Source organism: Lathamus discolor, chromosome 3 (assembly GCF_037157495.1).
Source record: "Lathamus discolor isolate bLatDis1 chromosome 3, bLatDis1.hap1, whole genome shotgun sequence".
Taxonomy (NCBI): domain Eukaryota; kingdom Metazoa; phylum Chordata; class Aves; order Psittaciformes; family Psittacidae; genus Lathamus; species Lathamus discolor.
The window spans coordinates 122848013-122863618 of NC_088886.1; the positions used below are offsets into that span (position 1 = coordinate 122848013).

The following is a 15606-nucleotide window of genomic DNA, read 5'->3' on the forward strand; positions in this document are numbered from 1 at the left end:
CTGAGGGCAGCAGTGGGCTTAGTGGTTTATTAAGCTGTACTTAGCTGTTTCTAAGCTGTACTATCCCCTTATCCTCAGCTCATAAGATGCAGCATTGCAGTGCCTAAATGAATAAGACTCTTGAGAGACTGCTTTGTGTATGAGTTCCCAGGGGTTTGATAATGTGCATCTTGGACATCTGTATTTGATGTATTGAAAAAATTTCAGTCCTCAAAGAGATGTTCTAATAGTGACAGACTTGTGACAGGTCTGTTAGTCCTTAAGAATCATTCTTTTTAATGATGAGCTGTAGAATATAGGTAAAATGTGGTGATAAAATGCACGGTAGTCTTCTGTTCCTTACTGTACAGAATGGAACTATTTGAAAACTGTATAGGAATGAAAACTACCGCTGTTTTCCAGTATCCTTTCTTCCTTTAAATAGGGACACAAGCTATAAAAGCACAATCAATGATCCTTTAAGGGACTTTAACAGAGTTGTAGGTGTCTTATAATGGTGTGAACTGTTTTAGTAACTTCTAAACCTGTGAAGGCAGTGTTACAGAAGTCCTGTGATAGAACTGGATTCTAACTGCCAGATTTTCTATTTCTATGGGTATCATTCACTGTTACCTTCACAGTTGCTTGTTCTTGCTTATATCCTTGGGTGCTACTTGAAGCTACAAATTTTTGGTTGTTGGTTTTACTGACTTCTGTAGTTAGGGAAAGCGGGGTTTCAAAGTACAGTGAAGTTTGTGACTCATACATTTAGATGAACTGACTAAATTGCTACTCCTGATTTGACCAGAAGATGCAGCTCTGGAGTGCTTGTGAAGCACTCCTTGGGAACAGTAACATCTGTGAAGTGCTGTTAACTTTCCCAGGTTGAGAACTAAGTCTTGCTTATGAAGCAGACACCAAACAGGATTAGGATCCTGTAGCAGTGTAAAAATAGATTTTGTTTCTTTTTTGAAAGTGTTCAAGTAAGTTTTGGATTTTGTTCTGTTATGTATGATGACATAAGGGAGATCAATATATAAGCAAATTATCAGAGTTTCCTGTGGAAAAAGGACAAGGTGCATTTGCTGTGAAGTGCAGTGAAAGTGACTTGAAATGCTATACATGGCAGAATGTAGATTAACAGCAGCTGTACAGTCCAGGATATCCCAAGATTTATAAATATTTCTGGATTTTGTAGTTTGTAACAGAAACGTTTTTATGGGTAATTCTCATGAGTGTTTTTACAACACAAATACATGGTCAGTTCCTTCCCATTAAAAGGTTTCCGATTGCTCGTCTATTTTGTTGTGCCTTTTTTGGTTGGTACATGTAGTTTCCCCAAGATGAATAGTGCACCACCCACACCTACTGACTTCCTTTTTCCTTTTTTCAAGAGTTGGAGGAAAAAAGAAAAGTAGCCCCCTGTGGATGAGCTCTTTTTTTCCCACAGTCCACTGAATTTGGGCGCGAGGTATTTGCACAGTTAAGAATGCTGTTGAAAAGGAGGGAAGGAAGCAAAAGGCTGCATAAAAACTATGTTTGCCCTCAACAGTTTGTAGTGCATGTATGTGACCCTATAGACTATTTTGTCACTGCTATTCCATCTGAAACTTAAACTCATAATTATGCTCCCAAGTCTAATAAATCTAATAAGTAATTTCAAAACACATCTTTTGAAGGTTACCCTTCAAAATATGAAGGGAGTAGAAGCTAGTTCAGTGATATGTGCCTGAAATAAAAGCTCTAAGAGGTGTAAAGCAATGAAATATAGTAACACCTTAAGTGTAATATTAGAGGAATTATGCTGGATATAATATGCAGAAAAGGAGCAAGGGATAGTGAAACAGGTAGTTGCAAAGCTCGCCCAAGGTGTGACAGTCTGAACTTCTGCTTTTTCTCTCTTCCTAGCCTTTGTCCTGGTGGTGTTCTGCTGCAGCTCAAAATTAGGACAAGTTTCTTATCTGTAGAGTGCTTCTACTCAGAAGTAGCATGGACTAGGATCAGAATATAGGTATCAAGTGTTAATGTGTTAGCATCCTTTCTGCTTGCTGCATTAAGAAGCAATCATAGGACTGAAGTAGAAGCTGGTACTATACAGTAATAAGAAGAGGTTTGAGTTGTTCTCAGCATTTCAGGGATTTCTTATACTGATTTAACTTGCGCAGAATGCGCAGAATGGGAGATCTTAAGTTATCTGATCACCAAGCAGAGCTATTCTTAAGCAACTAGAAGATGGAGCATGATAAGGGGTTTTAACTGCTGTTACTAATGTTGCTTTTAAGCTCATTCTTGGAGTCTGTTCTCTAAAATGATGCAGTAAAGCAACCCATGGGAATTGACTTCTTTGAGGTTTTGTTGGGTCTGGTGAGTAACTAGTAATACTTGAATTCGTACTGAGCTTTTTCCCTTTCTTACAGGTACAAACTGAAGATAGTGTCCTGTTGTTTGTAGTGGCCTGGACAATCACTGAGATAATCCGTTACTCTTTTTATACGTTTAGCTTATTAAACCATCTCCCTTATCTCATCAAATGGGCCAGGTAGGTGACATAACAGAAATCATAGTCTTAAAGCACTGATTCTATGGGGGTATTTGTCTTGTAAAATAGTTGCAGTATAAAAATTAGATTCTCCCTCGAGGTAGTTGCCTTGTTGGTGAATGTGACTTCCTGGCTTCTTTCCAGCACAAAAAAAAAAATGTATTGCACTGTAAACTGGAAGAATATACTGTTAGAATTCTGCCCTATTTACAAAGTGATTGTCAAAACTGACATTTAACAGTTAGGGGTAACAGTAAGTAAATTGACATTTAGCAGTAACCCTTGAATTCAAGGGTTGTACTTGAAACAATCTGTAAGCTCATTGATTAGTATCAACTGTGTTTGGCCTCATTTTAAGCAATATAATGACCTCTACCAAAGAGCTTAAAATTCAAAGTAACAAGGTGGGGTGGGGATAAGGAGGGAGGAGGAGAGGGTAGATGACAGTAGTTTTGAAGAGGTTTTAGATTCACAAAGGTGATCTTTAAGTAATTGAAACTAGTTGCTGATTTGAATACTTGTCTTGCAACAGTGTTCATGCCTTGCCATACTTCAGTCAAATAAAAGCTAAGGGAGATGAATGCTGAGTTGAGAATCTAAAATTTTAATATCCATAATATTTAGTAAATGCTTTGTTAGAATTTGTCATAACTTTTAATTATTTTCATAAATGTTTTGTTCTAGGTACACTTTGTTTATAGTATTGTATCCAATGGGAGTCTCAGGCGAGTTACTCACAATATATGCTGCATTACCCTTCGTCAGGCAGTCTGGCTTGTATTCCATTAGTTTACCTAACAAGTACAATTTTTCTTTTGACTACTATACATTCCTGATCCTGGTTATGATCTCCTACATTCCAAGTAAGTATGAGTTTGTTAGGGTTTTTAATATTAAGAACTGTAACAGGAAAAAAATAATAGTTATGGGATTAACATACATGTAACTAATTTCTCAAAATTAATTCTGAAAGATGTCTGAAGGAAAAAGGGAGAGTTAAAACCGCAGTGTTTTTTTCTACCAGCACCTGCAAAACAGTAATACATATTTATACTCTTACACTTGGAATATAAAATTACTGTGGTACTTTTTTGGCAGATGTTGACATCATTCCCCCCCCCCCCCCAGCCTTTTAGGGGGACAAAGTTCAAACCAGCTTCTTAAAATTCAGTACTTTTTCAGGAATAGGAACATTGGTTTTGTATTAGTGGGTGGGGAACCGTTTCTGTTGAATTAACTTGAATTGACATGATCCCTGATTGTTGTTTCTATAGATTGAATGAAGATTTGGCTTTGCTGCTTTGAAATGGGGAATAGGAACATGGAAGTCTTTAGCAAATTTAAATGTGCAAATAAAGTCTAACGTGTAGAATAATGTAGTTAGGATGTTGCTGCTGTTAGCTATATCTGTAGCTGTCTTCATATGAACATTGTTTGTGAAGAATGATAAATCATATTCAAAGATAAACATTTGAGTAGGGTGCCTGTCTCTATAACAAGCACTCACACTTTCAGTGAACCATATTGTAATTCTGACATCAGGGTTCATAACTTTTTCCAGCTGTTCTTGAAAAAGCACTTTTCATGCCTTTATTTCTCCTTGTCGCCCTCCTCCAAAAATGGTGATGTTCTTAACCAGGCAGCCAGAACTTTGTTTTAGTCAAAATAACCACGAGTATTAATTACTCATGTGTGATAGTTAGATCACAGGCTGTTGGGGGGAGAACCCACATTGAACCCAAGTAACAGTTTTCAACCTGCTTTCTCCATTACAGTTGCTATATCTTAAATTAGGTCTTTTCTGTGATCCTTTATAATTTGCTGGATGTGTAATGTTCACTGAATGAAGGGTTTGGGTTTTTTTATTTTTAATTATTGTGAATTGGTATCTGAACTCTGAGAACCAACTGCTTGGAATTAAGTGATCTTAGGTGCCTTCTCATCTGAAGGTATTCCTGAGATACAAGAAAAGCAAGTGTTCATTGCAGTCATTGATTACACTGTAGTTCAGTTATTCAGTCATAAAAGCTACCTGTACAGGAGTTATGCCCTGTGACCCTACTGAAGATCTTGGTAACTGTTGTTAAAAGTGGAGGGTTTTTTACATTCTAGATATTTGCATCTTACCATTTACCTCACTTTAAATCTCTGAATTAGTACTTACTTAGTGTCTGTCAAAATTGACATTCTTCTAGAAAAGATGTCATTAAATTATTTGCATATAATGCATCCCCATAACTTAGACTTCTAGTGGAGAAACCAGGTGGCTGTGTATTCTGTTATGTCTCTGGACAGCTGTATTTGCTCAGTAAGATGAGCGGAGTGAATCAGGATAAGGACAGAACAATCATGAAATCAAATACAGGGTAAAGAAAGCCAAAAGTAAAAAATGTTGACCTGAAAAAAAAAAATTAGTACACAAATTAAATAGAATTTGGCTTATGTTATGATTAACAGTTCACATGTGTAACATAAAATTTAGGCTAATGCTGACCTTGCTTAATTTTTATGTGGTTCACAAAAGTTTAGTGTCTCATGGCAGTTTTAGCTTTTGCTGTTTATAAATGTAACTTCTCCATACCCTATTCTGCAAACATATTGTGTAATGTAGTCTTAGAAATAGGAGGGGAAAAAGCTTTGTGCGGAGGGTAAGGAGAGGAGAGATGGACGAGGCACTGGTTTGTATAAAGTTTCTTAAGTCCTGAAAAAGTGTAATCAGAATTGCAAGACATGTAACAAATCTGGAAAATTCATTCTTTTGGAAAGTATTTTCTTTCTGTTGTGTGTGTACATTTCAGGAAACTTTTGTCATCCTGCTTGTACGTGCAGAGTTAAATAAGGCATTTTGCATTTAATTCAAAATGTAGTTCATCTAGCAAAAGTTAAATAGTACCTGAAGCCTAAGGACAATATTACTTATTCTCTTTAAAGAATAAAAGGCAATAGACAGCTTGAGCAGAAAGCAGATAAGCATGTTTTCTTTTAATAGAGAATTGATGACCTTCTGCATGTGACTGTGCATATTACACTGATATGTAAGCCTCACTTTATACTTTATTTACTTAAGTCTGTTTTCTCTTCAGTCTTTCCTCAGCTGTATTTTCATATGCTACATCAGAGGCGAAAGGTACTCTCTCACGCTGAAGAACACAAGAAGTCGGAGTAATTCCAACTCTTTTTCAGAACTTTTCAAACATCAAAATGCTGCAGATTTTCAATACCCAGCACATTTATAAAGAATATACCAAGATAATATAAGTCAGAGGTAAAAGACCAATAATTTAACAAGGATAACCAGTAAATCTGATTTCACTGAAATTCCACAATGTAAAACATTTAAATAATTTTCAGCTTGCAGTGCTTCAGAAAACTTCTAAACTTTGTGGCTTGGCAGTTAGCCTTTTTTTTTTTTCCTTTTTTTTTTTTTTTTTAATGATGTGCTAAAGGGTTTCATTTATTACTAAATGCCTGAAGGTTGCAGTATGAGTGATGAAGTTATACCCACTAAATGCTTGAATTGGGATTATATTACTGATACCTCTTTTTTTTTTAAGTGCTTGACTGCATGCCAGAAACTGTACGTATTGCTGTGAAAGCAAACAATATGCTCTGGAATACTTTATGATTTCTGTCAGAGACTCCAGTGAAGAATGTAATCTGGGCAAAGTGTCTGAATTAAAGGTAGGTTGTGTATTAAAAAGGTGATGGGAACAAGAACAGGAAAACATTTACAGGAAATGAGGGGAATGTGGTTCTTTAGGAATTTAAACAGTAAGGTATCTGACCAGAGTATGCTCTCTGAAGATTTCATTTAAACTGATTACTTAAATGCTAATGTTAATTCAGAGGCTGTAATGCTTATCTGAAACATTAAAACTCCTCTAAGTACTGCATCCCTGGATAATTTTTTAAATATTAAAAAAAAAAAATACTAACTGTAATATTTCTAGTGATATCAGTAATGAATCTAAACAATATTAGGAGGCAAGTCACCCAGAAACAGGTGCAGTTCTCCCCTTTTTTTACTTTAAATTATCATCTCTAATCACTTCCACTCAGTGGTACTCATCTTTCAGTATTGAGGACTATTTGGTCTACTGTGGAACCATCTGAGGGCCTTGTTCCTCAACCTAACTTTTCTCAAGTGACTAAAGTGTATCACTGGCACATCCAAGCAGGCAGTTCCAGGCACTCAGCTTCTGAAATGTTGCAAAGTTGTAAGCTCCTTCTTTAAAAGGGGATCATCTCATGTGTTATGTGCTGCTTTTGCAGATCAGGCAAACCTTCCCTCATCTGCTCTTTTGGAAGAGTGGAAGGCCATAGAAAGTTAAATTTTCCTAGGTGCTTTTTCTGAGTTCTCATGCTAAGCCTTTTGGGAAGGTAAAACACAAAATAAAAGACCCGAGAAAACCTTGTAGCAAGGCAGAAAGCACTAATGCTGGGCGAGCAGTGCCCAGAATTATAAATGAACTGTTGACAGGAAGTGGGGGGTGGGAAATGGGAAGGATTAAGGGAGGGAGCAGGGTAATGAACAGGCATTCAGGCAAAGGTGAAAGGAAATGCAGGTTATGGCCCTTGCTCTATCAAATAGTCCTATCTTCAACCAGTCAGAGCCACTAGACAACAATATACAGGTTTCTCTGGCTTTCCTCGTGTAACATCATGATTTAGTGCATTAATGAGGTGTGACCAGTACCATGGTACCTGCAGTACTAGTCTCATGCTGTGCATGCCAGCACCTCCCCCTGGATATGGCCCATATCTGCGTCCCAGTTACTTGTTTGATGCATCACAGCTCTCCCTAAACATCGCCACTAAGTACTAAGGGCACAGGCTCTCTGTTCTAGCACCTGGGGAGAGCTGGATCTACAGTTATTTTGGTTTATGTTTGACAAAGCTGTATTTAAAAACACCCAACTAAACAAACAAACCCAACAGCCTTTACATTTTTCATTAATTTTTTTTGACTCCATCAGAAAGTCTGAGTGAATTTTCCTAGCAGTCCGTAACGTATGTAGCACCTTTAATGCTCAACACAAACAAGACGACTATATGCAGGGAGAGGGAAAAGAGACAGTAATGATCTTCTGCTTCTATTTTAAACCTTTTAGAGACAGTTATTGGCTGTATTCAAAATCTCTGCAGCCATATACAACCTAAAAATGGGTTTGCTTTAAAAGATGCAACAATTTAATTTCTCCATTAGGTTATGTTGTGCTTTGTTGTGATCTGAGAAATGTTCCATCACACTGTTCAACAGTGTAAACTTCCACCTCAGAACAAAAACATCTCCTTTTGCTTATACTTTCTATCAGGAGTGCTATCAGGAGCATATTCATAGTGGATATGCTCAGCTCATAAACTTTTCTTGATTTGATTTCTGTGCCCAAATAGAAGATAAGGTTTCATATGTGTTGATCCAATTTGGCGAAAAATGGCTGTGTAACATTCATAGCTGTTGATGAGAAAGATACAGTACAGATCTGTATTAGATAGCATTGGCACTACGGACAAACAGAGCTGCCACTAGGGAAGAGCTTATACAACCTGCATCTTTACTGAATAAGCTTTATTAGAGAATATTTACTTTATTGAAAATATTAATTTACCACACAAATGCAAATAGACTACAGCCTTTTAAAAGAAAATGGAACTACTTTTTAGAAGAAACATAAAATGCTTTGATAATAAGAAATCCTATCAGCCAAGTTGATTTAAAAATTATATTCTCGAGTATGAACATGCAGTTAGTATGTACGAGAATTCCCTCACTTCAGCTTGCAGTGCTTTTTCAAGTTCAGCTTCCATAGAAATCACTGGAAGATGATCTTGAGAACTGTAGTGCGATGCCATAATACTGTCTGGATTTTTCCTTAACACCATTTTTGGTCACATGTGGGTTTTTTCCTCCTCATAAAGTAAGAACAAATTTTCCCTCATCTGTCACTGAAATTCTGATGTGGTTTATGTGAACTCTATAATAGAACCTTTGATTAGTACTCTTTGTCACAAACCAAGAGTTCTTTTTCTTTACCCACAGACTATTACTTGGCTTGCATGTTTTCTATCAGCATCACCAAACTTCTGTTGCAGCCATGTCTTCTGCTTTAAGTACTCTGTGTGCACTGATGCAGTTGACGGTACTTTCTGTTCTACCATGCTGCCTCTGAGTTAGTCATTACCCTCTAAAAGACCAAGGTGTATATCAGTGTATAGTTTACAACTGGAATTATAGAAATGTTCATATTGTAAATTACAGTAAGATGCAGGCTACAGTGCAGGTAAATTGTAATTTTTCACAATGTGATGTTTCTATCAAAGGTCGGGGTGTTTATTTATCAGTATAAAGGTTGGCATTTGTGTGGACCAATCTGCAGTGTCATTTTAAAACTTCAGCTTAAAAATGTAGTAAGTATACATCAAATCATACATTTTGGTGTATATTTGTCAGTGAAATTTGGGTGAAAACTATATACAGTCAGTTTTGTATTTTTTCTATGTTGTGAAGAATAAAATTGTAATTTTATAAGTCTGATTCACTAAGATTATTATAAGTTAAATGTATTTTTTGTATATTTAGGAATCTAGTATTACCTGGAGCTCTGAAAGATTAAGCATAGACTTTTTATGCATGGTTGGAAGATATTTCTACTTGATAATTCAGTGAAATGGTTTGTATGCTAAAATACTTGTCCATGTTGTTGCCTTGTGAAATTGATTGTGTGCTCTCTGCCTGGATTTGGCCTACTGATCAGTGATACTAATTGCTATAATCCAAATAAAACAGTTCTGAACAAAAGATGTTGTATTGTTACTGTTTAAAGAACAAAAGCAGATACTTCATGAATGCCAATTAGGGCTGTGGTTTTATTCATTTGTATATAATGTGTACCTTGCAATTTGCAAGATTTTTTGGCATACATAACTTCTAAGCTGTTACGAATGCTGTGCTTTTCACTTTTAAAAGAGGCATTCATAACAGCATGTTAACTGACTTCGTCAACATTCAAACTTAAAACTTCCTGAAGGATCCTCTGTAGAATGCAAACTTTTTATTCTTTTGTGGTTATCTGAACTGTAGATGGTGATGGTTTTCTACAAAAAACCAAAATCATTTGAGTATTATATAGTGGAATGCTTAACTAATGCAACAGAATACTTCAGAGTTCATTTACTAAATATACTATGTCTGCTACCACAGCAACGTTCTTAGCATTAACACTTCCTGAGAGAGATTTAAATACTGTGTCTAGATGCCATTAATGCTCATAAATAACAAATTATAATCCTTTAATTGGAACTGAGTAGTAATTGCAGAGTAGGTTCTATTACTCTAGGCATATGCTTGTCATAAGATTGAACAACTACAGTGATTTTTTTTTTGTTGTTGTTGTTGTTGTTTGATTGCAGACAGGATGAAATAATGTTGTCATGCCCAGTTATCTGCACATGTCCTATGCATGACAACTGTGACTTAGCACTGCTGTGTAATTAAAAACTTCTCTTTGAAATGTTATGCTGTGAAGAGTGGTGCTGAGCTGCATATGTGCCTTAGAATAACTGTTGCTGGTTATTTGTGTTTCCTCTTTGCGTTTTGAAAACAGTATGTGTGGAAACAATTTTAGTTACCTAGGGTAACGTTAAAAAGTCTGAAAAGCATAAGGATTCTGTGTTTGTAAGCAAATTAGTTTCACAATAGTACTTCAGGCTTATCTTAAAGCATTGGCAGTTCTTGACGTAAGACTTCAGGAAGGGTCTGTGCTGGTGTTCTCAGTTAAAAATAAAATTATGTGAATATCTGTGGTTCAGTTCTGTTTGATATGGACTGGGCATTTCTAGAGTTGGTTGGTTGATTCAAGCCACGCAACTGCCTGGAATTTCCAGTCAGTATTAAGTGGCTTTTACATTCTGCTTCCTGTCTCCTGTGGAAATACTTTTCCGCATGTGTCAGAAGACTTCTCGTACTACCTTGAAGCAGTTGGAATTAAAAATGCGAATGGAAAATTCTAACTCATTTAATATTGTTGGTCACTGATTTCCAGAATAGTATTTTCCTTTACAGATATGAAAGATTATAAAGCCCATTTTATTTATTGTATTGTCAGAGATGTATTTTTCTCTTTGGTATGCTGATATTGATAATGTGCTACTATTAGGGAAAGAGATGTAACTGTCAATATTCTACCTTAATTTTTCTAGTGGTTTTATACCTAAATGCATATTCCATGATGTCCTGGGTTCAGGACACAACACATGATAAAAGCATAACTAACAATATTTAGAAACACTTCCATGTCTAATTATACTTCCACAAGCTCTGTCACGACAAGCTGCCTCTCTATAGATTGAATGAATTTTGTATAGTTCGTATATAAACTTTATATTACCTGGTACTACATAAGGATGTTGTTATCGGGAAATTCATTAGTGAAAGTTTTTGCAGAGACTTATTCAGCTGAATTGTGAACACTGAATTGTATTTTGTCTTGTCTTTTTGGCTCCTGCTTCAGATGGTTTGCAGAAGATTATGCAGACTGTTAGTACTTACAAGTCTATGTTAAAAACTTTAATAGTGACATTTTCTAGTTTGAACACCTGAACTCATAGTCATATTTGCCATGTCATCTGGGGCACTAGAGTGGGTTTCTAGAGTTCACTCTAGAAACAGTCAGTGATATTCTGAAGAATATGTATATGTATAGGCATTCCAGGTACCTTTTCTAAAATTAGTTTTAAGTTGATGTCAATTTAAAAGTCAGCCCTTTGTTACTCATGTATCTAGCATACCTACAAAAAATTTCGTGAGGAGGATGTCAGAAGTGGAGGTCCTTCCAGTCAGCCTAATGCTAGATTGCTTTTAGGAAGTCACTTTGCCTTCTAGTTAAAGGTTTCTTCAGGTAAAATACAACATCTTTACTTCCTGGGTAAGAAAAAGATGCTGAGCGCTGGTCTTCTGTACTAAATGACAGTCAATAAAAATATGTGATTTAAGAAGAGGAGAGGTACTGGATAATACAGAGCTACCAGTGTGCTTCCCGAAGAATATTTGGAGGTTAACAACTTCCTTTTTTCCTTTGGTATCCAGTAGTTGAGTGTTTTTGGAGGGGGGAAAGTGGTGGTTGGGTTTGTTTTTTTGTGGTTTTGTTTTGGGGTTTGTGTGTGTGTGTGTGTGTGTGTGTGTGTGTGTGTGTGTGGTGGTTTGGGTTTGTTTTGTGGTGGTTTTTTTTTTTGTTGTTGTTTATTTGTTTGTTTTCTTTAAGGCAGAATAACAGTGCTTAATGGAAATACTACAATGTCTGGTGTGCTGATGACATGAAGTCCCTCTTATTCTCTACCAGGTGTTTGGGGAACTGGAAGCACTGGCTTAGCTGCTGTGTTTTAGCTCCCTGTTCCTGTGCATAAACTACTCCTGGGAAAGTTGCTGGTTTGGGTATTAGATGGATTTCCTTATGCAGCTTTTTGGTTCAATTTAAGTAAACAAAGTACTTTAACTGTTTGAAGTTAGCAAACTGGAACTGTGGAAAAAGCTTTCTTGCATCAGAAGAAAATGGATGTGAAAATCAAAGTAAAACATTGCTAGCTAGTTCACTTGGTGAGACTGGAAAAATAACAGTTGATATTGTCCAAGCCCTACCAGAAGTAAGCTGTGCTGAGGGTATTGAATTATTCTTCAAAAAATGTTGTCAAATCGAGTATGTGGAAGCATACGGGTGCATGCAAACATGGGCCAGTTGTAAGCATTTGTGAGCCACTGTGCTCCAGGTTCCTGTTGACAATGTGATTGGGCCATAGCTTGCCAGATTTTGAAAAAGTAAATTGCTGATGGAAATATGTAAAACTACTGTATACCACTGGTGTTAAAAATCATGATTATTCTTACTTATGTTTCAAACTGATTTTTGTTTGCATAAGAAACTCATATGAATTCTTGATACTGAATATACAGTATATTGCTGTCAAAGTTGTGTAACTCAATAACTTTTCAATAAAAATGTCTGGTTTTGTGTATTCAAGCCTGGCTTTCCCATGAGAGTAGGCAGTATTTTTTTTTTTTATTTGTTTTGGGGGTTTTCTGTGAGGTTTTTTGTTTGTTTGTTTTTTGGTTTTGTGTGGGTTTTTTTTTTTTTTTTTGTTGGGGGTTTTTGGTTTTGATTTTTTTGTGGGTTTTTTTTCTGGCCCATGTAGCTGTTCTTGACTGGGACTATGTTCACTAAAAGGTACTAATCAGATTTCAAAGAAGGGTGGAAGTGTCAGAGAAATTCCAACAACTTGTGTCTGTGCTTAGCTCCAAGACCATCTACAGCATCTGCTAGTCTCATGTCAGTGAATATGGAAAGGGGTTAGACACAGAAAATACAATGAAAACATTTGAGACTAGGTTTTGCTGCACAGAACGGCAGTTTTCTGTGCGTGGTTCCTTACATAATTAGGGCAGTGTCAGTCTGGGTTTTTTTCAGCCTAAATTTGATGGACAAAGCCACCTGACCCTGGGCCCTGTTTTCAGCTGTCCTGAAGTTAGACTTCCCGGTAGTGGATGCTGATGGGTTGGTGGTATGTTTAGTGCCTACCAGACACTTCCATTTAGGTATGTCTGACCTTAACTGTTGGTGCCCTTTAACTGTTTGTGCTTGTACTGCAGATAAGTAATTTTGTAAGTGGAATTTAAGCCTAAGCTTCACTACAGCTTCTGTAAAGTGTTTGATAAACTAGTTAAAACTGCATAGTTTATGTGCCAAAAGCATAATTGTTCTGCTTTGAGCTTCATATAGGCTGCAGGAGTCCACTTGGGACAAATATTTCAGTCATGCTAACATTGCTTTGATGTTATCTGCAGGTCAGCTGGCAAGGCTGAATACAGTATATATGGGCTACAGTTAACAGATGAAGTGCTGCATTCACAGTCTTTGTAAGGAACTGGAATCCTTGGCTACTTTTTTTCTTACTGACAGGATTGCGTGAAGTCCTGTGAATGACCAGGTGAATTATTTGTGTTATGGTGAATTTCATGATGCAATCCTGTACAGCGTGTGGGCATATGATTGTGTTGCAGATCTGCATTCCAGCTCTGGCTTGTCTTTGCATTGGAATACAAATATTTTCAGTTCTGCATTTGGGGTGAATTGTTGTGAAAAAGTAAGCACCTTGTCTTGATAGGCTTCTCTGCACCCCTAAAAATCCTAAGAGTCAGTGCAATGAGTCAGGCTGGTTTGGGTTAGGCTTTTTGTTTATCTTTAAAAAGGCTGAGGTTTTGTGTTTTCACAGGTTTCTGATCATGTTTGGTTCTATTCCTTGTGAATCATCAGATGAGAGGGGTAGAAAATATGTATAGCACCTTGTTTGGTTTCATTATTTGATGCCCCCTAGTTGGGATTCTTTCATTAGCTCTGGGTTTCAGAGGGCTGCTTTGGACTATGTGAAAATAGCCAGTGGAAGGACCAGGAACGTGTTTTATAAAACCTTCACCAATTCAGGGAGTATAGATAATTTAGAGTTCTGAATTAAATACTTGCATGAATCTTGTAGTGCATGAGGGCCATGAAAAGTGAAATTTGTGATATGTGTTCTGATGTTATTCCCTGTTTTAAGTAAATAATGTGAAGAATGCTAATGTTTGTCTACTGCACCTGTTGTAATAATAAAGCAAAAAATGTTTTTATACAGATTTATGAGGCTAGATCTGAAATCAGAATTTGTGTGAACTTGTGTAGTGGAGAACTTCAGATTTGTGCTTCACTTGGCTCTCTGACTCTCATGGCTTCCTGAAGGATCTGGTGGAGTTGATACTCCAGTAATTTTGTGCTAGCATTATCTAATTTTTCCATATATCTACTTCCATTTAGGTATTATTTTAACCAGAGAAATACTTTTTGGAAAAGAGAAGCCTAAAGAGGCAGATTTTTTTGATACAGAATTTGATTAAATTATGATTGAAGGTATCTAATGGAATTTTGTTCCCCTTACCTCCCCCTGCCTCCCCCTCCCACTCCCCACTCCCAAAAAAAAAAAAAAAAAGTTTTTATGATTGGGTGACTGGACCTTGGAAGGCCAGGCTAGAATGGAAGGTGGAACATTAGCATTTCTGGATAAAGAATTGTAAGTTTCTCTGTCTGACACTAGGTAGTCTTGTGGTTTTGTGTTTGTTGATCTCTTGAACAGAACAATTAAGTATTCACATTTTACATATGAAAATGCATAGAAGACTTGTGGTGGCTAGGGTTAGAGTTTATAAACATAGAAGCTTATCGCTTTTACAGTCACTCTTTAGAAACTAAGTTATGAAAGGAAAAAGTAACTACTTTAATAATTTAATTTAATAATTTAAGGATAAAGAACATCAAGTAGTAATAGTACCCATGATGCTTACCTTCAAAACACTGTAAATTGTTAATTGGCAAGCTCCTTTCTTCAGAAAGAATGGAGTATCTGAAAGACCACTATATGAATAGTCTGGTGCTTGAAACTTGTTGGGAACTGCTAGGGTATCCTCCCAAGCCCCCCGACCAGCCTAGCTAACCAAGTTACAGAATCTGCCCTTCAGCAAGGCCATGTCACAACACTGTCCGCTGCAGGCATGAGCTGTAGTTTTAAGTGGTTGAAAAAACCCCCACAACCCAACATCCAAAAGCCTGTATTTGTGTTTTAGCCTAGTTGTGTTAGTAATAGCTCTAGTAATAGGTACCGAGGGGGGGAGAGAGGTTTCTTTGGGGCTTTACTTTCCTGTGCTCACCAATGTTTTGACGTCCGCTGCTTGATGTGGACGTTTCTGTCATCCTGAGGAGGAAGCTGTTACCCTTCCCCATCTCCCTCCAGGGAAAGCTGCCACACAAGAGCCCACAGCCTTGAAAATGAGGCAGAACGTGGAGATAACCCCTTAGGGCGGGCACTTGCAAACACCCAGCCGCTCCCCGGCGGGTGGGACGGGCAGCGACGATGGTCCCTCAGGGAGCGCCCTCAGCAGGCGCCAGCGGCTGGCGCTGGACCCCGAAGGAGTTAATGGCCGCTCGGAGGCGGCCCGCCCCTCGGCCGCGCGCATTGGCGAGCCGCCTGGCAGAGCTGACCAATAGCGAGGGGCGGCGGCAGGGGGGGCG

General features: G+C 37.4%; 1 protein-coding gene and 1 long non-coding RNA gene across 5 annotated transcripts in view; one reads left to right on the forward strand and one right to left on the reverse strand.

Annotated features, from left to right (window-relative positions):
- HACD2 (3-hydroxyacyl-CoA dehydratase 2) overlaps positions 1-9317 on the forward strand; it is a 23888-nt gene extending 14571 nt beyond the window's left edge. For 3 of the 4 annotated variants that reach the window (XM_065671427.1, XM_065671430.1, XM_065671429.1), the window contains 3 exons: positions 2397-2518; positions 3203-3381; positions 5602-9317. In XM_065671427.1, the coding sequence (XP_065527499.1) occupies positions 2397-2518; positions 3203-3381; positions 5602-5684 (384 nt within the window). In that variant the 3' untranslated portion in view covers positions 5685-9317. The remainder of the gene's footprint in view (positions 1-2396; positions 2519-3202; positions 3382-5601) is intronic. The other variant, XR_010610851.1, reaches the window with a different exon arrangement.
- Positions 1-15323, reverse strand: part of LOC136010359 (uncharacterized) — a 25336-nt gene extending 10013 nt beyond the window's left edge. The window contains exon 1 of the long non-coding RNA XR_010610852.1: positions 15246-15323. This is a non-coding gene — a long non-coding RNA (uncharacterized LOC136010359). The remainder of the gene's footprint in view (positions 1-15245) is intronic.
- Between the last annotated feature and the right edge of the window lie 283 nt (positions 15324-15606).